The sequence below is a fragment of the Cololabis saira genome, chromosome 6, assembly GCF_033807715.1.
Source record: "Cololabis saira isolate AMF1-May2022 chromosome 6, fColSai1.1, whole genome shotgun sequence".
NCBI classification, from domain to species: Eukaryota; Metazoa; Chordata; class Actinopteri; order Beloniformes; family Belonidae; genus Cololabis; species Cololabis saira.
The window spans coordinates 19,482,301-19,505,516 of record NC_084592.1 but is presented as its reverse complement, the minus strand read 5'-3'; the positions used below and the strand labels follow the sequence as shown (position 1 = coordinate 19,505,516).

General features: G+C 37.1%; 1 protein-coding gene across 2 annotated transcripts in view; it reads left to right on the top strand.

The window, feature by feature from the left end:
* ubr3 (ubiquitin protein ligase E3 component n-recognin 3) overlaps positions 1-23,216 on the top strand; it is a 51,138-nt gene that overhangs the window by 23,458 nt on the left and 4,464 nt on the right. The window contains exons 23-38 of one of the 2 annotated variants that reach the window (XM_061723539.1): positions 831-863; positions 1,699-2,144; positions 2,783-2,871; positions 6,439-6,588; positions 6,791-6,924; positions 7,446-7,556; positions 7,959-8,159; positions 8,847-8,983; positions 13,286-13,371; positions 16,108-16,213; positions 18,371-18,471; positions 19,367-19,491; positions 20,479-20,586; positions 20,799-20,924; positions 21,052-21,231; positions 22,951-23,160. In XM_061723539.1, the coding sequence (XP_061579523.1) occupies positions 831-863; positions 1,699-2,144; positions 2,783-2,871; positions 6,439-6,588; positions 6,791-6,924; positions 7,446-7,556; positions 7,959-8,159; positions 8,847-8,983; positions 13,286-13,371; positions 16,108-16,213; positions 18,371-18,471; positions 19,367-19,491; positions 20,479-20,586; positions 20,799-20,924; positions 21,052-21,231; positions 22,951-23,160 (2,343 nt within the window). The remainder of the gene's footprint in view (positions 1-830; positions 864-1,698; positions 2,145-2,782; positions 2,872-6,438; positions 6,589-6,790; positions 6,925-7,445; positions 7,557-7,958; positions 8,160-8,846; positions 8,984-13,285; positions 13,372-16,107; positions 16,214-18,370; positions 18,472-19,366; positions 19,492-20,478; positions 20,587-20,798; positions 20,925-21,051; positions 21,232-22,950; positions 23,161-23,216) is intronic. The other variant, XM_061723540.1, reaches the window with a different exon arrangement.

The following is a 23,216-nucleotide window of genomic DNA, read 5'->3' as shown; positions in this document are numbered from 1 at the left end:
TCTCTAACTTTCTTTAGCACCCCAGGCAAGCTTTTTGCTTACTTACAATGGTCCACATTTAGTGGGGTGTGTACACTAAACGTACACACTGGTAAATTCTCTCCCTTTTTAAATTGGCCTGACTGATTTAAAATATCTGAGGCTTATAGATTTTTAGCACCAGATTGAAACATGAGTTTAAATGGAATGATGCTTTTAATTTAATCATTTTTGAGAATGAATTAATTATTTTTTTCTGTCAGAGCTTCATGTTACTTAGTTCACTTTTCCTCTGGTGATTGGTTGAAGATGATTACTGGTCCAAAATATGGAAACTTATTTTTTATGGGAGTGCAGACATATTGTTAAATGATTTACTAAATGGATAAATTGTGTATGTTTTGATACACCATTATGTAAACTTGTAAGAATTTGTGGTCTGATTTAATAATGTTAGCATTTTTACAATTTGGATCATTCTGATTTCTTGGTAAAAGCCCATTTAAACCTTATGAACTTGCAACTTCAGAGTATATTGCTTGTAAAGGTGATTGATAGAACAGCTGAGTTTCTGGTAGACTGGATTTGATTTATTGTGAGTAGGTACAAGTGACTTAGAATAAGGATTGCCTTCCCTCTTTTTTTCTTTCATTCCGACTCAGCCACTCAGGACCTACTTTTAACCTTTTCAATGTTACGTGACTAAGACTACAGGATGTTACTGTTTCAGATCTAATTATTTCTCAGCCTGAAGAGGGTTTTTTTTTTTTTTCTTTCTTAAAAATTATTATTATTTTTGAACACTTCCATTTCCCTCTCCATCTATTTATTTGGCTGTACTCCTTTCTTAGAACTCAAGGCGTCTTTCAGGAAATTGGAGAGAGGTAGTTGTCTGCATGCATTTCTGTAAGACTGTCTTAGATTTTAATAGCACTAGCATTTGTCTATTTAATCTCTGTCACGGAAGAATATTTTTGCATGCGTTTCGTGCATTTAAAGAGAGATCTCCATTGGTGTGTCATGGAGTGTGAATAATGCTGTGCTTCAGCAGTTGTCCTCCCTGTTGACTGCTGAAACTAATTATATGTGAAGTGCAGATTTGGGTAAACGCTTTTTAACCACATGCCAGAATGATTGATGTTGCCTTGACTTGGCTATATAATGCATGTTTATTTAACAGCGCAGCTCAGGTCCTTCTCTGTCAGGTCAGGTCATGGCAATCTTTCAGATAGCTTGTGTGCGTTGCATCAGGTTGATTTGAATTTTCTCTGTTAATATAATTGTCTTGTGTGCTGTCAACAGAGGTGAAATGTCAGCTGAAATCTCTGAGTGGATATTCAATTTGACTTCTATGTGTGTTGTTTTTTCTGAATATGGTGATGAACCATTTTCCATCTTGATCAAAATCCATCTGACTATTAGTGATTACATTTGTGTGTTTTTGCTTTCTAAACTCTGATCTATCAAAGCACATTGATGCAGAGGACATTTGATGGGATATTTCCCTGTAAACATATTCTGTTTTGGCGTTTGCTTGGTACCTCCTGTATTAGTCTTCATACGGTTTAAGTTTACTTTCTTTTTTTTATAAAAAGTTGTAGCATTTAGTTATGTGACTAATTTAGTTAATCACCGATACAAAAACAGTTGCATATTTCAGGTAATAATATTTAAAAACATGTAACCTTTTATGAATTTATGTGCTCTTTGCTTTCTTAGAACCTACGAGAAGCCCAGGTATTCAGCCTAGTGGCAGAACGCAGGAGGAAGTTCCAGGAGATAATCAACCGCAACAACACTGAATCAACCCAGGTTGTAAGGCCCAAGAGCACTTCGACACGTTGGGTTCCACCAGGCACCCCCCCCCAGCTGGTGACCGAGATCCTGGAGATTAGAGAAAGCATGCTGTCCCTCCTCATCAAGCTCCACCAGAAGATGTCACCCAAGCAGAACTCTCTGTCAGCATCCTGGCTTGAGGACATGGACACGAGCCGCCTTGCTCATGGAGACGGCATTACAGCCATTGAACGCATTCTTAGCAAGGCAGCCTCTCGGAGCTGCCAAATCAAACGCAGCATTCAAGACATTTGTGGAGCACCGTATCCTCCAGTGCCACCAAAGAAGAGCAGCCCCACTGACAAGAAAGCTATGGATAAAGAAGAAAGGTAAGTTACTCTCACAAACACACACAGAGTTCAGTTGTATGATCAAATGTTTGGTTACATTTTGTGCTCATTTTACTTCTAAAGTTACAACAACTCATCAGTTGTCCTGTTTCCTAACTCTAATGATGACTAAATTGGCTGTTGGGAAATTACCTATTTTTTTGGGATATGGCTTAACCCCCACTGACAAAATGACCAGTACAGTCTTTCCTTTTTCTATGAACTAGACCCGTATCCAAGACAACTGTTGGAGCAAGTTGGTCACTCACTGTGCCAGTTAGAACAGTGAAGCCTATTCTTGTTGGCACCTCTGAAGCCATTAAAAAAATATTGAGCTTTGAAGCATGTGACAAGATTAGTTTTAGATTGTCTAATGTACAGTCAGTGCTCACACATATTTATCATTTAGTTTCAACCTTTACATGTTGACGCATTTTCAGATCAAACACTTCCTGTGTATGCGACAGTATCTCCTGTGTTACAGTTCTTTAAAGTTTTGAATATCGCACAAAATCTTACCATCTTCTTGTATATACACATTTGATATTTATTTGTTTATAGGCATTTGATATGGTAACAGCTTGTCGAGCCCATGACTGTGTATAATCAATCCAAATTTCACTTGTTTTCTCTTTCAGGCGTCAGAGGGCTCGGGAGAGGCAGCAGAAACTGCTTGCAGAGTTTGCATCAAGGCAGAAGAGTTTCATGGAAACGGCCATGGATGTTGGTATGTCAGTTACTTATCTTTGGGTGCATTCACACCCGACCTGTTTGGCTCAATTAACATGACCTCTGGGGGCTTTGACTAACTTCATAGGCCAGCTGGCATATTCAAACACTCCACCTCAAATTTGGGACACAAATGAGTGCACAAAGACCCCTTGAAAAAGTTTTCAAATAGACTAAAAAATCGGCTATAAGGTTTTTCTCTTCATGTTTCTTCTGTTATGACTTTTGGACCACCTGATATTGAAATGTTCATGTGAATGTTAAATGAACCTAACTAAGTGTATCATTTTCTAATTTGATCCAGACCAAAAGAACTGAACTTCTTAGATTGAAGATTTAAAGCTTCAAATTACTCAAACAGTATTCACAGCATTGTCCAAACCCTTTTTGGAGGTTTCTTTCTATCATAATCTGAAGCTGTGCTCCAGCAGAGAAGTAAAACAGCGTTGACTTGACACAAACTATGATTAACTTGTAAAGTGGAGTATTCAGTCTTCGTAATCCTTCATATTACCTAGCTAACGGGTAACAGAAAAATTGTACCCTTTTGTACAAGGTTTTTGAACATTATGTGGTAGACCTTTACAAAGCACAAGGCACATTAAAACACTTTGTTTGAAGGACATTTTACTGCTGTAGTCCTTGAAGAAAAGTGTTGTTGACTAAAATAAAACTATCATTGCTGTATTATTTTTCACTGTTGCAAGGGGACAGTGGGCCGATTCGGTTAGAATGGTCTCTGGAGGCCTTTTAGAAGAAATTGAGTACAGGGTTATTTCTGTGGAAGTGTTGCTGCCGGCAGTAAGGGCACATAAGATCAAAGCATTAATAGTAGGCTGGACTCCCTGGGACCACCCTGACACCGCATGGTTAGCAAATGAATAATGGATACTGTGCTCGGTAGGATACTGTGAAAAAACTGTGCTCTCTTGTCTCCACATCTTTTCTGCTGGACTATATTGCTTACTGCACTTTAAGATCATAACTCAATTTGCATTACATGTGGTTAGATTTGACTTACCTTAACAACCGGTTGCTATGTATGGTTTGGGTCAACCTCCTTTAATTATAAGGAGTTTTGGAGACTTCTGCCATCAAATGACCAAAGAAGTGAATACCATATACTGTATAAATAATAACCCCAAATCTTAGCTTTTCTGATTGGTTTTGTGGATTTCTATTAGCCTGGCGAGACATAGCCAATAACCCCTTTGACATTGGTGGATACTCCACATTTAACACTAATTTGAACAGAAGTGATGTGGGATACTGGTTTGTGGCTGGGATTTGTTATTGACAAGACTAGGATGTCCGCAAGCTCCTCATCCTCAGAGCCATGGACGTCATCAATCGGCATATTTCACAACTGCAATCTGCAACTGGTTACTAAAATGGCCACGGCTTTGCAAGACACGAAACTTGAGTCATTAAAAATACTGATAAGCAACACAACAGCAGGCGTGGTAGGTGGAGACTCCTGGTCATATTTATTCAACGCGATTTTGCTACACATATCCATGCATGAATTCAGCATGGATCCACTACCCGCTCCATCTCCTACATCAGCCAACTCTTCTGATGTTGGTGACGCCAGCGAGGCCAAAAAAAAAATACAGGGGGCTGTTTTGTTACATAGTACCACTCGATAATGCCTACTAGGTCGTGGTCCCTCCCCTCAACTTGGCTTCTGACACCGGGGAGGTGATAATACACTTTGAGTGTTCTGTGTTAAACATGTGTTCATCATCCAAGAATAAAAGTGGGGTCTAATCTAAAAATGCCTAATGTCAGCAGACACACCAGGTAGCCTCACCAACTGGATGTTCTATATGTTTCCAGCCTAGAAACATGGTTGAGAATGGAACAAAACACAACCTTAACCAACTGGAAAAGAGGACCAGCGTGTAGGATTGCAACTACAAGTGTTAGATATGTTGTCTTGCAATCTGCCTGAAGATTCTCGTGTGTGTGCATTCAGAGGATTATAATAGTCCTTCAATTTGTGGTCTCCCATGTTTTCAAAACTGGTTAAGGTTAAAAATTTGTCAAGTTTGTAAGTGGCTTTTTCTTGTTTTTTATAAAAGCTGATTTTGCAGTATTGTTCAATTTAGATTTAAGTCTAATTTTAATGCACCACCTGTCAAAACAGTTACCCCTGCTGTATCAAGACCTTTCAGAAATGTGAACGGTTGGTACATAAAACCTGAATAAATGAACAAAACCTAATGGATATTATTTTTATCTGAGGTAATAATCTCTAACCAGAGGTTAACATTTGAAAAATGTCCGAGCCTTTTGCGTTGATGCAACTCTTGTTTCCCAAATGTATACTGCTGTACCGCTTGTTGTCTTTCCTGCTGGCTGCGTGTGTGTGTGTTTGTGTTTACTAGCACGCACGTGTCAGGGTCTTGTGTGTTTCGATAGCCTAGGGCTGAAGCTGTAGCACTAACTTCAAGTGCAAACAGTTTTCATTTCCCCGGAAACAGTCATCTCTCCTGAGAGCATGTTCCTCCAAAAGGCAATAAATCAATTTCTAGCACAGCTTGACATTTCTACACAGTGCTTACTGCTCAAATTGAACAGTGTTCTTAACATTTAAAACTAATTTCACATCAGTAATTAATTTGTAGTGCTGTGCCCATCGGACAGTTGGGGATAAGCAGAGAATAAGTTTAATTTACAGAATGTGAAAGAAGAAAGTGCCACTGCCTTTTGATTCTTTGAAGTTTTTAATATATCGAGACACAATAAAATAGCCTCTGATCCTTGCCAAAGCTAAGTAAACCCACATTGCTTCCACAAGAATGAAGAAGGTTAGTAGCAGCCAGGTGTTGCTAATGTACTTGATTAATTGATCATCTGCAGGGGTGAATGCCTCTATAAAAGCAGACATTTTGGTACATAACTGGTCAGGCGCATTCAGTTATCACGGTTCCAAGAAGGAAAGACATTAGCACTGTTCTTAGAAAAGCTGTGACTTATTATAATATTATTATATGGCCGATTTCAACTATTAGCAGTCTATTGTTGTGCAGTGAGGAGGACTATTTATAATATTTAAGGCAGCTGTTTACGTTCTCAGGAGTTGTCCCACTGAGTTGTTGATAAGGGGGAGTGTGGAAAAACCTGAGAACTATAGCTGAGATTCTGCAGGCATCAGTTGTAGTGTCAGTGTTAAAAGTTAAAACATTATTCAAAAGTTATAGCTTGTTTGGAAAGGTCGTGGAACAGAATAACTTGTTTTATATTAATTTGTTCTTGACATTTTCATGAATATGTAGGTACAGTAGTGCTGTGATGGTATGCACTTCATATACATGTACTGCAATTGTGATTCAAATATAATGTCTGCTACTAGTTGTTATTAACACTGTTGGATTATGTTTTTATAATTTGAATAATTGTCTATTTGCAGCTTTGTAGTGTGTGTGTGTGTGTGTATGTATGTATGTATATATATATATATATATATATATATATATATATATACATACATTTTTTTTAATGAGATATATATATATATATATAGATATTAGTTTTTTAATGAAATTGTGTTTTTTGCCAGAATCTCCTGAAAATGATGCAGCCATGGATTTAGGATCATCTGAAACAGTGGAGTCGGAGATGCTCTATGACTGTGTAATCTGTGGCCAGAGTGGACCCTCCACAGAGGACCGTCCAACTGGCCTAGTGGTTCTCCTCCAGGCATCCTCAGGTACAGCATCATTCTTGGCATCCTAGGTTTTAATCACAACCCTTTTTTTTCCCTCCCTCTTAGCTCTGAAAAGTTTGGATAATACTTTGGATGACAATTGAGACATTCAAGTGTAAACCTGTTAACTATAATGCACTATAGAAAATGTACATTAGAGTTAGTTAAAGTCATTGCCACTAATGATGACTGATCATTTCCTCAGTGCTTGGACACCGCTGCAAAAGCAAAGACCCCAAGAATCTACCGACGAGTGATGAAGAACACATATATTCTGCAGACACGTGTGGGGTGGCTCACGATGTCAGGCTCACGCTCATGCAACAGTTCTTCAAAGATGTATGTGACTTAAGAAAAGCTATACCAGATTTATTGTCTGTTTATTTTTAATTTGCATGTTTTTCTTTTTATTTAAGCATTTTCTTTTGAGTGAAATCAGATTCTCCATGTTTATTTTATGCCTAAGTCAGTAGAATAAGTACCAGTCTATCTTCAGAAGCCTTTAAAAAAATTATAGGATATTTAGTGGTCATTACTCATTACTAATAAATGCATTTCTTTAGGGCTTGAGGTTTTTGTAGGTCACATAACATAACTTCATTACCCAACATGATTTAAGAGTAAGGTAAAATGAATATAAATGCCCTTTATGTAGCTGCTTAATGTGCATCCTCGACCAGCTGTTTACTTTAAGCCAAATAGTGACTTTTAATTTATTTGATGTACTTCAAATTAAGACCTCCTAAGAAAAGGCAGTTTCTGAGCTTTGGAAAACAAACAAAAAGCGTCTGCAGGCTGAATGCCTGAAGATAAATGTGCACACTCTTAATGGATGCAATGTTCTCTTGTGAATTCTGCAGAGCTCTTGTCTGCAGTCTGTGTCGATCGGTTGGGATGGGGGTGTCTACGTTCAGACCTGTGGGCACACTTTGCATATAGATTGCCATAAGTCATACATGGAGTCTTTGAGGGTAAGAAAAAGTCTGACTTTATGAATGTATTGCTTGCTGGATAGAAGGCAGATAACAGTACTGACAATGGATTCATCATTTTAAGGATTTGTTGTGTCACCAAATATTTTTTCGAAATGCGGCTAATAAAATGTGAGAAGTTTCTTCTCGTATCAACTTGAATTTTTTTTCCGTTGCTTTTAACTAAACTGAATATAGCCAAAGTAATGGCATACTTTTGGGCTTGAAGTTTTGAACATTTTTTAAATGCTATGAACACATACCTGCTATAAATTGGATAATTATCAGAGTTTGGTTTTTTATTTTTACTTAAAAAGTGTTAGTTTTCGTTGTCAAATGTTTGAGTTTACATTTAATGGAAAAAATGCATTCTTCTGTCATATGCTTGTTTCTTTTTCCTAGAATGACCAGGTCCTCCCGGGTTTCTCTGTCGAAAAAGGTGAATTCACGTGCCCGCTCTGCCGACAGTTTGCCAATAGTGTCCTTCCCTGTCGCCCTGGGCGTGGCACAGATGCTGGTGCATGGCACACACCCACAAACAAGAAGACATGCGTGCTTTTAAAGGAAGTGGAAGATCTTCAGGACAAACTTGGCCTTTTTCCAGTAAGTTCTTAGCCCAGACATTTATCCTTGTAATCTCCTGGTTTGTCTAGTTTCCATTGGTCCTTTTAAACACACTGTGAACTTGGTATCGGTGACAACTTGCACAATGGTGGTAATACTTATAATCAGTTTCCTTGCTTCAAATTGTAGGGGCTTTGATCCAGTTTAAGCTAATATCTTTCTTTTCTTCTGTGATACATTTTATGTTTTTTTTTTTTTATATACACACTTCCACAAACATGTTGAAAGTGTGGCACACATTTCATAAGGACCACGGGAAATTGTTAGCATTTGGAAAAACAGTCATAATTTTTCTCCTTTTTTAAAGGAACATTGTGTAATTTGAAGCCAAATATTTGGAGTATAAATGTATACTCCACATATTCTCTAATCAATATAGCAGTATAGTACATTTCTTTTTTTAGTACTTTTCCGTATTTACGGAAAAAACGTTTTTGAAATTATAAGTGTTTCATCTTGTACTCTACCATGAAAAATGTTTAGTGAAACCAAAATCAGCAGCATTTCACTCCAGAGATAATGCAAGTAATTCAAGTTATAGTTATGTTCACTATCTTTATGTGTTTGTTGATTTTAACAGATCTTTTCTTACCTGTACTGGCATTCCAAAGTTTGTTCTGAACATTATATTTGACTTTTTTTTGGAATTTTTTTCCTTATCCAAAGATGGAATCTAACTTGAGTAAAGAAATGGAGCTGGTAATCATAGACATCAAGACCACCACCCAGAAAAAGTACATGGACTACGGGAAGAACCCTGGCTCTCCTGACAACGATTTCCTCTTCATGTATTCATTGGCGAGGTAAGAGCAGGATGGCCATGGATGTAGCAAGAATGGGATTTAACACTTAATATGCACCATACTTCCTAAAGTAAAGGCTAAGGTCCTTATTTGACTGGTTAGATTATAAGACTTTTATTAGAAGCAGGTCTGTATTTTGTTATTCCATCTGTTTTCAGTTTGATTTATTTTTTTTAATATATAGTTCTCTTACAATGTCTCATGTTGATATATAAAACTAAAATTCAATATTTTTTAAGATGGTGTGTGGATTGAGTTGCATGAGTTACTTGCTCAGAGATGTGTGAAGGTGTCTTCTACTGTAACTTGTTGTTTCGGTCCTTGGAAATGTTGTAAAAGTTGTCACTTTAGACTGCAAACTGTACTAAATCTCGGTCTAACTTTTAATTTTTAATTCTGAAATGATTACTCGCACTTGTGGAGCTACAGGCTCTAATTTTGTTTGATTACCTTTAGCTTCTGTGATGGTACACATTTGCTGGGGCATCATTTTGAGAATCTTATGCAGTGTTAGAACATTAATTTCCCATCAGAGCTGTATTAATTTTTCAACAAGATCTTGTATTGATGATGTGAGACTCGGATCACCGCCTGAAGGCTTCTCTTGCACATTCCAGAAATCAATGGAGTTAAGGCCTGGGGCTTTGTGGTGGCCAATCCATGTGTGAAAATGTCTTAGGCTCACTGAACTACTCTCTCACAATTTGAGCCTGATGAATCGTGGCATTGTCATATTGGTATATGCACATACCAGAGAAGATACAAAAATTTTCAATGAAAAAAAGAAAAGAAAATGCTTATTCAGTATAATCAAGTAGTCAGCTTGCCTCATCATTTTTCTTTTTTGTTTTTTCAAGCCACATAATGTTGCTGAACTTTGACCTGACAAAATTAAGCCCTCCCAGATTATTATTACTCTGCCCACAGTCTTGCACGCTGGGTGCTTGCCATGATGACTGCATGATCTGTGACTCTTTTTACTGTTGACCCCCCCCCGTTATTCTGGATCACAGTAAATCTGAACTTATCAGACCATGTAACATTTTTACGTCGCTTGAGTGTCCAATCTTTATGCTCCCTGATAAAGGGAAGCTTTTTTTCTGTAAGCATCAGTGATAAGTTACTAGTTGTTGTTTTTATTTTTCTTTACTGCTTTGCTATGTTGTCTCAATTTCTCAAGTTCACTATGTGGAAGTGTTATTGCTCCCAATATATTTTCACTATCCAACGAAGCTATGAGTTCTACCATTGACTGTGTGATCAGATTTCACCAGACATGTAACTTATCTCACAAATCAAGGTTTCCATTTTTAAAAGTTAAAGGGGACCTATTATGGCATCTAATACCTATTTTAAACAGGCTTTGAATGTCTTAAAAACAAGTATTTGATTGTTTTTTGCTAAATAAATTAGAAATTCAGCCTCTGAACTGAAAGCATTTATCATAGTTTTAAACCCAGCTTCGGATAGTTCTTAATTCAAGTTAGTAGTTTAGCAGTTTCCTTTGTTTTTTTGTTTTCTTGACACAGAACAATAATTTGCCGTTCTGAAACAGTAACTTATTTCTCACGACCATAAGACGCATCCACCATCATGGTTGTTTAAGGAAGGAGAAGCTACTCACCTAATCAGTTAGGGTTAAACAACCTGCCACCTGAAATTTATCAATCACTTCAGTAGTTTTTCCCTCCTCTAACCCAAGTCCTTTGTAAATCTTTTTTTTTTTTTAATCTTCTACACTACTAAGCAAGAGTTTGAGAGCACCCCAATTTTTACAGTCGTTTTTATTGAAATTCAAGCTGTGTTCAATGACCAGAACAGCATGAGTAGCAGAGGGAGACTGCTGGTCATGTTTGTGCAACACGATTTGGACGAAGTCGCGACGCAGATCCTCGCTGTTATTCAGCATGGATCCACCACCCGCTCCATCTCCTGCATCAGCCAACTCTTCTAATGTTGGTGAAACCGGTGACGCCAACCAACCAGAAAGCAGGCTCTCATGTTACGTACGGAGAACCACTCGATAACGCCTCTAAAAACCGTCTTCCCTCAACTCAGCTTCAGGAGGCAATAAGACACCTAGCGTTAAACATCGATTGTTCTTCCAGGATCTCAGCAGTTGTAGAACCATGTTGAAACCATAAGAACACTCCCAATCACCTTGAAGCGTCTGACTCAACAACACTCCCATTTTAAAAATAAAAAAATCTGCCCTTGGTGTAGCATGACCATCGAGACATTTTGCCCACCCAATGGTGTAGTTCTTTCAGTCCCCCACCCTAAACAGAATGATTCCTTAAGTGTGTCTGCATGCCTTTTGGCTTTCTGAAGTTCAATGAACAGTGCAAATTGCCTGAGGAGTGGAAAATTCCTCTGTCACAGAGGTGCCCTTATCAGCTAGACCCAGATGGAGCTTCACCGTGGCTGCATTATCTATGTGAAATTGCTTTTTCTCCCAGGAAACCTAAAGATTTTCCCCCACCTTCCTGGCCTCTAGGAAGAAATGGCTAGTGGAAGAAAGAAACCAGCTCGAATCAGTTTTATTTTAGCAATAGCTATCTGTTTTTACCATCTTTGTACTTTGTTAAAGTTTTTTTTTTAAGTTCATAATTAAAATTCACAAGGGAAATATTTTCTCATATCCATTAGGTGTCTGGGAATTGTGTATAAACTATGGTTGGAAGAGGATTTATGGTAATAGTCCATCTTGTACAAAATAATTCCTGCAAAGTCACCATTTATTAGATATGGAATTGTTCCTTCAAAATAAGTGTATTAAATGACAAATGGTATTCATTTTCTAATGCCATGGGAAAAGATCAAGTTACATAACCAAAGGCTCAGTATGGTGATAAATGGCCATCGGTACCAATACCCACCCTCTCCCTTACTCACCTTAACAATCTTTACAGGATTAAATAAAATAAACATGTTTAGATCTAGATAACAGAAATAATTGATTTCAGAATTACGTGCCTCTTTCAGAAATATGTGTCTCTTTATTTATAAAGAACAAGGCACTAATATTGATCACATTTTTTGTGAGCTATAACCATAAACACATTTTTCAATACAGCTCTAATTTTGTCTATTAGTCAGAACTGTTTACTCTGCTTTCCCTTTGGGTACGTGAGCAACACGAGAAGCTTCACACCCATTGGAACTTTGTTATTTTAGTTGGAAATACTTAAAATGAAAGTATTTCTATTTCATCTATGAATACTTTAAATTAAAGTGTTTGCCAAGAAGTTTAAAAGTGGAAGTGATTATTTTTGTAATCCAGTTTTTATTTGATTTAATTGTGAAGCGCGTTGGTCAACTATGGTTGTTTTGAAAGTGCTACACAAATAAATATTGAATAAATGATAGATTTTTGAATAATGTGTTAAAAATGTTACAAGCTGTCAGTTGATAAAATATAAATATTTAATACTTTTTATTGAATTCAATTCAATGTAACTTAAGAAATTAATAAAGGAAAATTTCAGTTGTTGGAGCATATCAGAGCTCTGCAATTCTCTCCTTTTATTCTTGCTGGTCTATTGGCAGTATTTATCCCCTTGCATGAAAACTGCGCAGAGGTGTTCGAGTCTAAAAAACAAACAAACATGGTACTTGATTGCTGACGATCCCAATTTGTTTTCATCAATGCTCCAAACGCTTTAATTTTCCTCCATGGATCTGACGATTGTCATTACAATTATGCGAAAAAATAATGTAAACTCATTCTTTCTTGCTCTTCATTTTCCAGCTGTCATGGTTGCTCATTGTCAGAGGTTAAATAATAGTTAAAACACCATAATTATCAGCATATATCCATTAATTTGTGCAGTATTTAAATCGTTGATGAAAAATATAAAAAAATAAGATGCTGCTAAGAAAACACATGACCAGAGCTACTGCAACAGACCTTGTGTGGGAGTGCTGAACAAGGAACAGTTTTTGTTTAGAACATCTGTATCAGTCGTTCTAGTGACACTCACTAGACTAATTCTATTTTCATTCCGTAAAACTCATTTTTATATCATAGTGAAGTCCGGGGAGCAACTGGTGGGCATTCATTAAACTTTCTTGGTCTTTTGGCTAATTATTTCACCAAATGGATTCTCTTTAAATATAGATTATACTGTAAATTGACTTTGCTCTGTTTTTTTTGTTTTTCCTCTGCCCTATCACTAAAATATCCTTTCGTTGTGTAAAACTCGATTACCTGAATAGATGTGTTTTTACAAATGCAACTATTCACCAGTGTAATATGTGATGTTTTGGTTTCGACTAATTCTCATGTCTCTGTCACCTCAGGACCAACTTGGAGCTGGAACTTGTGCATCGGGGAGGAAACCTGTGCTCCGGAGGAGCCAGTGCAGCTGCCAAACGCTCATGTCTGAGTGAGTAGTTTCTCCTTTTGCCCTCTCCTACTGTTTAATTTACATTAATCGATGACTGTAGAGACAAAACGTATAAGCAGTTATTAGAATTATAGTAGAAAAGCATATGGTGTATGTTAGTAATGAGTGACTTTCACTTTTTTCTGTGATATTTGTATTCAGTAGTTTTGTATTAATTCGACTACTTTTGAATAAGTTGAACTGTATTATTGAAGTGCTTTGAGATTCAAATTTTCATGATTTAGGGCTATATAAAAAAGCTGAATTGAATTTGATTTAATAGTACTCTTATCTATTATCGTGTGTATAATATGAAAAAATAGTGTAGTGAATGTTGACGTATTGTTTTTCCTTTTCGGTGACCTGTATTTGTCAAAAATTTGAAAGAGACATAGTCTTTATGGGATGTACCTTGCCATTTTAAAATGCCAATAGACGGATATATTTATCATTCTAGCAGTTATTTGTTGCTTTCCATTAGTTCACATGTAATAAAATACATTAGAGAGTAACCTGTACTTCCTTCTGGCTCAGCCACTGGAGCAATGGAAGACAATAATAGTTTAAATAGAAGTGTGGGAAAATTGTAGATTATATCCTAGTTTAAATGTTGGGATCAGTCAGGGAAAAGGTGCTTATTTTTGCTTTCTCACTAGTTGTGTCCAGGCTGGTCAGGGCACGAAAGAAAGTTGTAGAAAGGTCTGAGCAGCAGCATCAGATGTTGACTCCTAATTTAAATTTTTTAAATGAAGTAAAATATTAATTCAGGTATCTGGGGAAAAATATGGAGGAGGCATTTGCAGAGAAAAGTGAGTCTGATTTGAGATTGGTTTGTGCTGCACACTACTTCCTATTTCTATGAATGTAATTGTTTTGTCAGAGTCGTAGATGCTGCAGTGAAATCCCCTCACACCCTTGAGTGTCTGAAAAGAGATTTCACACTGAAGGCTTGCTATTTCTGAGCTACATTAACCGTGTAGCCATGCTGACAGCCAAATTTACTCAGTTGCAGTACATTAGTGTTCATTCTTCTAAGGGAAATGGATTAAAAGAAAAGGCAGACGTGTGCTAACCGAGAGCCCACGGGGTTCCTAAGTCTGTTTCCCTATAGGCACTTTATATGTTAGCTGGTAAGTTTACAGTTGGCTACAGAAACAAGCTCTCTTTAATTCCCTTTACACGAGCTAAATCAAATCTAGAGAGTCCAGCCATCAAATAGCCTTGTTCCTTCAACTGCAAAGATCAGAATTAATCTTTTGGACTATGTGGCAGCACTCTGCAAGGAGTTTGTGACTTCAAACACACGAGTGTGTGCATTACTGCTTTTGGTGATGAAAGCTTGACTTGTGTTACTTGATCCCTGTAGTTTTTAGTGTTAGTGATGTGTTTTTACACATAGACGAGAAGAAGGTGTGATAAGATGGACTGACGGATTAATTATACTCTGTCCTGAGAAGATAAATTGATTTATCAACAAGATGCAACAATACACCAAAATGAACTTGGTGAAAGTTTATGAGGGTCCTGTTTTGCATTGATTCAAATTTAATGCAAATTTTATTGTTCTGAAGTTCACTTTTGCAAACTGAGCAACTAGTTTCAAGAACAGCAATTAGTTTGTGGACTGCTGTATGTGTGTTTATTTATTTATTCCCGTCTAGCAGAGGATAATGCTCCCTGTATTTGAAATGCTATCCCCATTTCTAACAGTGGAATTGCTTTTATTGTTGTTGTTGTTGATTTTGTTGTCATAGCAACTTTAGTTAAACCAGGTTGATTGTAACCATTTTAAGAAAAAGTTGCTACTTGCCACTACGTTAGTCTCTGAGGAAATTCTTTTCGGGTGTTTTCATATAGTACCAAAAACAGGCTCTTATAATTACTTCACTTGGCCTGACAATCAGGCGCAAATAGAGTTTTAGTTATGACTTGGAAAAAGATCATACCCATTTATGTATTTTACATTTTTTTTTTTTTTTTTTGAACCATTAGGCAAAAGCATAGCAAATGATACTATGATGTGATTTTCCTCCAAGCTGCTTTTTGGCAAGAGGGGAGCAAAGATAGTAAGAGGAAACAAGCTGTACTGAAGACAAATGGGATGCAACCAGAGACTGACAGATACTTAGCTTTCTCTGTGATTTAAGTGCTTTTGCCTGTGGAGGGCAGTGTTGCTCCAACTATAAATAATTCAGACAAGACAAATTGTTGTACTATTTCAATATTCTGCTGCATTACAGCATTATAATTTCCTAAATTGGACTCAAATAAAGTAATTGTTGTTTTTTATAGAAAAATTGTACAGAAAAGTGTCACATTTACACAATAAACTGAAACTGATTTAATCTTTTAGTATATTTACCTCCAAACTTTTATACAGCTTTTAATTTAATAAACCCTTGAGTTGAGTGTTATTTAAATAAGTGGGTTGTTTCACATTGGACCAAATGAGAATGACAAGGCACCCCGGGTCTTTCTTCTGATTAGTTTCACAATGTACAGGTGCAGCTCTACCAAAGAGTTGCTCAAGGCGATCTGGCTCCGTCATGAATCCATCTGGCCTGACCTGGTTTCATCTGAGCTGAACGTTACCCGGCAGCCATTAGAGGCTCTCAGTTTTACTATATTATTTGCCATTGTTTAAAAAAAGAAAAGAAAAAAAGATGCTAAAGTTAACGTTAGCCTTTGTCCTGTCATAACCATTTGGACCATAATGACAATTTTTATGTCTTTCAGATCAACTGTTCCATGTGTTGGCCATGCACATGCGTCTTTACAGCATTGATTCAGCCTACAACCCATGGACGAAGTTGACTCAGATTGCACAAAATAGAGAGGCAGAGTGAGTTACTTTCTACCTCAAGTACTTTCACCAACAGAAAATCTATAAATCTTTTCTTACATGGGTCACGCTTTCCATTCTCCATCATCTCTCATGCAATTTCCCTCTCACATAAACATGCAATCAGAGTGCCACTTTGTCCTCTCTTTAAACGCCACCATTTCCTCCAGCCCCCAACAGATTTTCCACTACACAAAGAGGAGCTAAAAACAGAAAAAAGGGACCATGCGCCGTTTCCATAGATACCAATAATTGCTGCATCTGGCAAATTACCAGGCACTCCACGTAGAGCGAATGGACCCTGTCAGATTCACTGTACTGAGAACAACAGTACCTCACTGGCACAGCAAGGTGTCTCAGCCCCAGGGTTCAACAGAAACCGTTATTTAGCAAGATGCACAAAAAACACAGTTGTTTCACACATCAGCTATTCTGTCATAAAATAAATACTGTACATGAAGATGAGCCTATTTATGTTATTTATATCAAGCTGCAGTGAACAGGCTCTTGATACGTTCACTTTTTTAGAATAATAATAAAATGATAGTGAATTAATGTGCCTAAAAAGGAAAAACGGCTAAATAAAACTTTCCTCCCAGGTGGTGTTATATTATACAGCTGTTATACCTGTTAGTGTTGAAGTGCTCCCAGCTGCAGATTATTCCCATTGGACCTTTTTGCCGGTTAAAAATACTTTGCCACAGTTTCAGGAGGGAGCACTGTCTTTGACGCCCCTTTGGCAGTCGACCCAATCTGGTCAAGCTAAAAAGGACAGAGAAACCTGTTTCTACATCAACGTGAAACTTATCCAGTTTGGAAGCTCGCAACATTTTTCCCTCTAGATGTTATGCAGGGTTGAAAGCAGCTTTTAAGGTTTCTCACCAATGCACAGAGGAATTAAGTGGTGAGTGGTTTAGTAATGGGTGGTATTATTCTTTAAGTGCAGTTCCTCTTGTTCAAAACCCTCAAAGCCTTTCAAGGGTAGAGTGGAGACCAGGACATCACTAAATTGTCAATAGAACAAAAGGCATGTAAATGCGATGGCACAGAATCTCAATGTGTAACCAGGGATACATTAAGGATGTTGGAGGATAACAAGAATGGCTCTTTTCAAGTTGTGTGTATCTGTTTGACACATTTTAAGATGCAAAACCTTAGTTCCAAGACATTTTAAGGCCCATTTGAAATGTGGTATACTTAAAACTGTAGTTAATCTTTACATTGACATAAATGCCTTTTACAGTAATGTTCTTTTTGATTTGACTTTATTAATTTGGTGCATTTGCACTATGCTAATTAAATAGTTTTATTTGCTCAATATATGTACCTAGCACTAGATAAATACAGACAGTGATGAGGAGTGGCTGTTTTATTGGTTTTCTTTTTCCTCCTTCTTCCTCACGGTGCATCACTCTTGGATTTCCAGTGTTTAACCGTAGTAAACATAAATGATGGCCTGTTTCATAGTAACCATTTTCAGTCATTTTCTCATTGGGTTTGTCATATAAGTTTAGTCTGTATTCAGTTGCCTAATTTACAAAGTTAGACGAGCACAAGCAATTTAAAAGTGTGCACTTTTATTAGTTTGGATGCTGTTTTCAAAGTAGTTTCAGGAAAATTAGTTTTTTGTTGTGAGCTTGAATCAAAACTGCAGGAAAAGGTTGATGATCTCATCTAGTATTGTGGTTTTATATCCTCCAATTTGTCTCCAATATTTTGCTCTGTCCATACAGTGAAAGGAAAAAAAAAAGTTTTTTAAAGTTTGACCTCAGAAGAAGTCATTTAACAAAATAATTTTGAACCATGTTTAATGCAGTTTATACATATTTATTTGAGATATGTTTTTAAAAGCCAACTGCTTTAAACTGTTATGACCTGATGCGAACTATGTTTTTATCAGTCGTGGAGTAATGTCTGCTTTCATGTATATCAATATGTTTTTAAATGTTGATGTAATGTAGTCAATTAAGTAAATAAGTGGACCTCTATGTTGAAGTGCATGTCTGAAAAGCACCTATATGCATGCAGTTTGTACACTGCCATGATTATAACGACTATTTTCATTTCTACTTAGGAGAACGGTCAGCTTTTTGAATAAGATTTAAAATTTTGTTTAAATTAATCTCTAGATTTAAAAAATCCTCTTTTTTTTGCCAGTGGCTTCGATGAAGAGAGACCTGAAGTCCCCATGCTGTTTCGAGACGTCCCGTCCCTTCTCATTATCTTTGTGCTAACTATGCCACAGCCTCTGCGTAAAGGTACAGTTATCTCAGCTTTACGACCCCACAGGAGAACAGAGACCTTCAGTGTCCGCTTCATAATCGCAGCACCATTATATTATCCAGGCTAATCACAAGGCAGTAGCAGAGCTCCACCTAATTTTTCAGATCTTCATTTTTGGCTCTTTGGAAAAACTGCTCCTCAGTTTTTTTTTATTCAGTATAACTGTATGATGGACCACCTTGGACCTGGCTCCAAATTATTTCATTGATTTATTTGCATGGATAATGAAGTGTTTTGCTGTTTTCTTTTGATCTATTTATTTATTTTTTAACAAATACTATTTTCTGAGATAAGAACGTAAGATTTTAGTTAATGTCCTTTTGTGCTTGTATCAATCACTTTAGATATTTTGTCCAAAAGAGTAAAAAAACACAAATTAATGTAAACTCCAAGGATGGATTGGTCAGTTCAATTTATTTTATAAAGTGTTAAATGTCAATGGATCAGTATGGATGAAACTAAACAAGTGCTTCCCAGCAGAAAGAGTGAGGTTCCATCTCCCTCTGAGAGGTCCTTTCCATATGATCTCTCCACGGATGTGGTCTACTTTCTAAAATCTTTCCTCTAACCTCCTATGTGAAGTGACACAGCACAGTAGTCTGAATAGAAGCTTTTTAGCACTATTTAAGGAAAAAGAAAAACATTGTACATACTGTTTTATTACTGTTTTTCTTTCCTGAACCACTCTAAATATCTCTGTTTGCATTTACCAGCTGAAATGCTGTGCAAACTTTAAAGGACACCTTTCATTGAAGCTGTCTGTACCAAACAAAAACATAGTTGCCTTCCTTAAAATAAATGGCATTTGTTTTATGCAAAATGTTATTTCAAAACAACACATATTCATGATATCTTCCTCTGTCACTACAGAGCACTTTACCTGTGTTGTGAAGATGCTGTACAACGTGCAGTACACTCAGGCTTTGGTTGCACAGTCGGCCAAGTTCAGCTCAGAGGAAAGGCAGTCCTGGGTCACTTCAGGAGCACTTAAGAAGGTAAAACATAAATCCTATCTTATTAGGCTTGGGCCTGATATGGTAACATCATTGTTTAATTCCTTTTTTTTTTATATCACTTTATTTTCAAATTGTTTGCTGTTTTTTTTCTTCTATGTGGTATTGCTTTGGATATTTAATTACACATACCAGGAAATGGGACCACTTGATGGGTGTGGCTTTTAATTTGTATTGTAATATACTTCTGTTAAACTCTGGCTTTATTTATGGGATTTCTAAATTCAGCACCATGACTCTTTATTATTTTACATTAATTGAATATTTGTCTTAAGCCAATAAGTGAATGGGTGGTTAAAAAGACAAAACAAAACCCTCATCTTTAAAGGGATTTGTATCTTTCATAGAAGTTAAAATTAGTGTCTGGTTTCTTTTATTGTCATATGCAGTGCTCGCAGGCTGCTATTATTGATTTTAAATCCAGAACAGCAGTATTTGGTTGAATGCTGTTGTAGATGAACTGGAAAAAAATGCAGTCTGAAGAGGGATCAGAGCCCATAGGAAGGAAATCTGTGGACTTGAAATTCCTCCTCTATAAATCTCTGACAACAATAAAAAAAAGATAAGGTGGCTGTTTTTATATCATCACCAACAGCTAGATGAATGTGTGTGACTTTTTTGCTCTGTAACAAATACTCAGCAAATGCCTGACATTTCTATCTGAACACAGATTTGGTTATACTCTTCTCTTCTTTATTGGTTTGTTTTTAATTAATATAAATTATTATACAGATTTCATACATAATTCTTTTATTTAATTTTTCAATATCTAAAAAAAGGTTAAAAAAAACAAACATAGATACTATTTCTAGAAAGACACCACAGTTTTCTACTTCACTCATCATTCAAAATACATTTTCTGCCCGTTTTAAAGTTTCTGCCCATAAGAAAGATGTCAGTAAAGCAAAAATCCTGGTCTTTTCAGTGTTTCATTACATGTTAACACTCATTTGGATTTTTCTGCCTCAGAATGCTGCAAATTCTGAAAAGTCTTTTGAAGCTCTGCTCAGTCATGTCATCGGGGAGCTCTCAAAAGAGAAGAGTGTCTACAAAGTGAACGTTGAAGAGACAATGGCGGTAAGACACTAAGATGACTTTGTAGCACTTTAAACTTCTCTAAGAGCGACATGCTCTCTGCTCCCATCTTCTGTTCTGCTCTGTTATACATAAATAATCTCTTACTTGAGAGATAATGGTGTCATACACTGTACTTAGCTTCAGGTTAGATCATTGTATTATTGTCCTACTGTTAACTGTTATTGATCAGGTGTTTCTTCTTCCACCTGCAGCTGAGCTCCAGTGTGTGGTCCCCACAATCTATAGAGTTCAGCCTGCAGCAGTTCTGCCTGCCCTTCCTTCGCCTCGCCTGTCTGCTGCAGCACCATCTCTATGGAGACAATCTAACTGGCTGCCTGGTATGTTTTAACATATATGTCCCTAAATCTTTTACCTAGATAAGAGATTAAATCATTTGAGATTTTGTTATTTTCAGGTATTAGTGACAGCAAAGAGTAAGTTTATTTATCTTTTGTCTTTCTTCAGGAGGATGAAGAGTTCTCATCCCTGGCTGTGTGTTTGGGACTACTACCTTCAGCTCCTCAGCCTTCCAACACCATGCACAGTGCCTCAAGTCTGGAGTGGCCTGTCAGCGCCTTTAGCTTGATCACCCAGTGGTGTACTGAGGTCACAGGGCTCTCTCAGCTGCATGCTGAGCAATCACTGGTATGTCTGCGTCCTTCAGTTTATTCATACATTTTGTGTAATTTTACAATTATCATGCACAGAAGTAGGGCTGCACGATTAATCGTTAAAAAATCGCGATCTCGATTCATGCTTGAACGCAATCTCATTTCCAAATGACGACGATTTAAAAAAAAAAAAAAAAAAAAAAAAAAAAAAAAAAATATATATATATATATATAATAATAATTTATGTTTATTGTTTTTATGTTCAATGTCAGCTGTTACAAAGTTGATATCAGTCTTTTATCAGGCACCATCATATTTTTTGTAACGTTTACCTTTTGTATCGGCAGCTTCTTAATAGCAGCAAAAGGCAATGGGGGGTTCATCCCAGCCAGAGGAATAATTTGTTGCCTCAGAACTACAGGATCTGTTACAAGTCCCCTTTCTGAAAGGGTGTTCAACTCAGGGAGGAACAAATATTGTTCAAAATTGTTATTATTGTTTAAATTATTCAAAGGTTTGTGTAAAGAAGACAAGAGATGTTTATTGTTATTATATTTTTGTTCAGCTGTTGCAAAGTTAAAGTAATAAGTGCAATAAATTTTATATTGGAAAAAAATCGTGAGAGAATCGTGATCTCAATTCTAAGCAAAAAAATCGTGATTCTCATTTTGTCCAGAATCGTGCAGCCCTACACAGAAGATTATGAATATTGCAGGCCAAGCTAAATTCTTTCACAGAAATTACAAATACTTGGTTGTAAATGTATTAAATTATCACTTTAAAGTATTTGTGGCATTTAAAAGTTAACGTCAGCCTTGGCTGAGAGGATACATAGCTGCTGTTAGTCTCCATCTGACTGGAACATTGACCACATCGTGTAATGTTTAGTATTGCTGTAATATTTAGGTGATTGTGTCGTCGTTTGTGGAAAAAAGAAAAGGGGGGGGGGGGTTGTATTGTTTTATATTGAGTCAACACATTCTTTATGGAGTTGTTTATATGCATCTTAGCAAAGAGACTCATAAAAACCAAAACACTGAATATATTCCTCAAAAGTTCATAAAGATCTGAAGCTGAAAGAGACAATGGAGGAGCTCTAAATACAGTTAAATTGTAGTAGACACTAGGCATGTTTGGATCAGACCCTGTTACTTTGTATGGATGGAGAACCAGTGCTTAAAGCACCCTGGGCAGTGTAAATGCAATATTGCTTCCCCGGTGGATGAAGCTTTGTTAAATGGATGGAAGAGGAGTAGGGAGGCATTATCGAATGATGGCTATTACGTAACATGACTACTCCGCTGTCTGTTCGGTTGACCTCACTGGCTTCACCAACATCAGAAGAGCTGGCTGGTTGCAGGAGATGAAGCGGGTGCCAGAACCATACTCGATAACAACCGATTTTGCAGAATGGGTTTCCCACAAATTGTGTTTCTTGCATTTTACATAATGTGCCGCTTTAAGGCGTCTTCGGCTATGAAGATGAGGAGCTGGCAGACCGCCTTGTCTTGTTATTAATAAATCCCACCCAGGTCCCGCCATCATGCATCATTCTGTTTACATCAGGCCATCCACTGCGTAGTGCACCCTCAGAGTTGAGTTATTGGCGCGGTCAGCTTGACACCAGACCTTGTGTCAGTTAATGTAAAAAGGGCAGGCAACGTACTAAATTGGGAGTAATTAACTAAAGGGGCTACTGATTGTATGACCACTGCATACTGGTCATTCTAGCTCTCTCTCTCTTCTCTACAGAGCTTGCTGGTCCAAGATCCTCAGTGGGCTGCACCTCGCCTTCTCCAGCTACCTGACAATTACAACATCATCTTCCAGTACTATCACAGAAAGGCCTGCACTGCCTGCAAAAAGGTGCCAAAAGACCCTGCGCTCTGCCTCGTTTGTGGCGCTTTTGTCTGCCTCAAAGGCGTGTGCTGCAAACAGCAGGGTACCTGTGAATGTGTTTTGGTAAGTTTTTCAAAGTCAATGAAGTATTGCTGTATTTTCCATTATCTTCAAAGTTC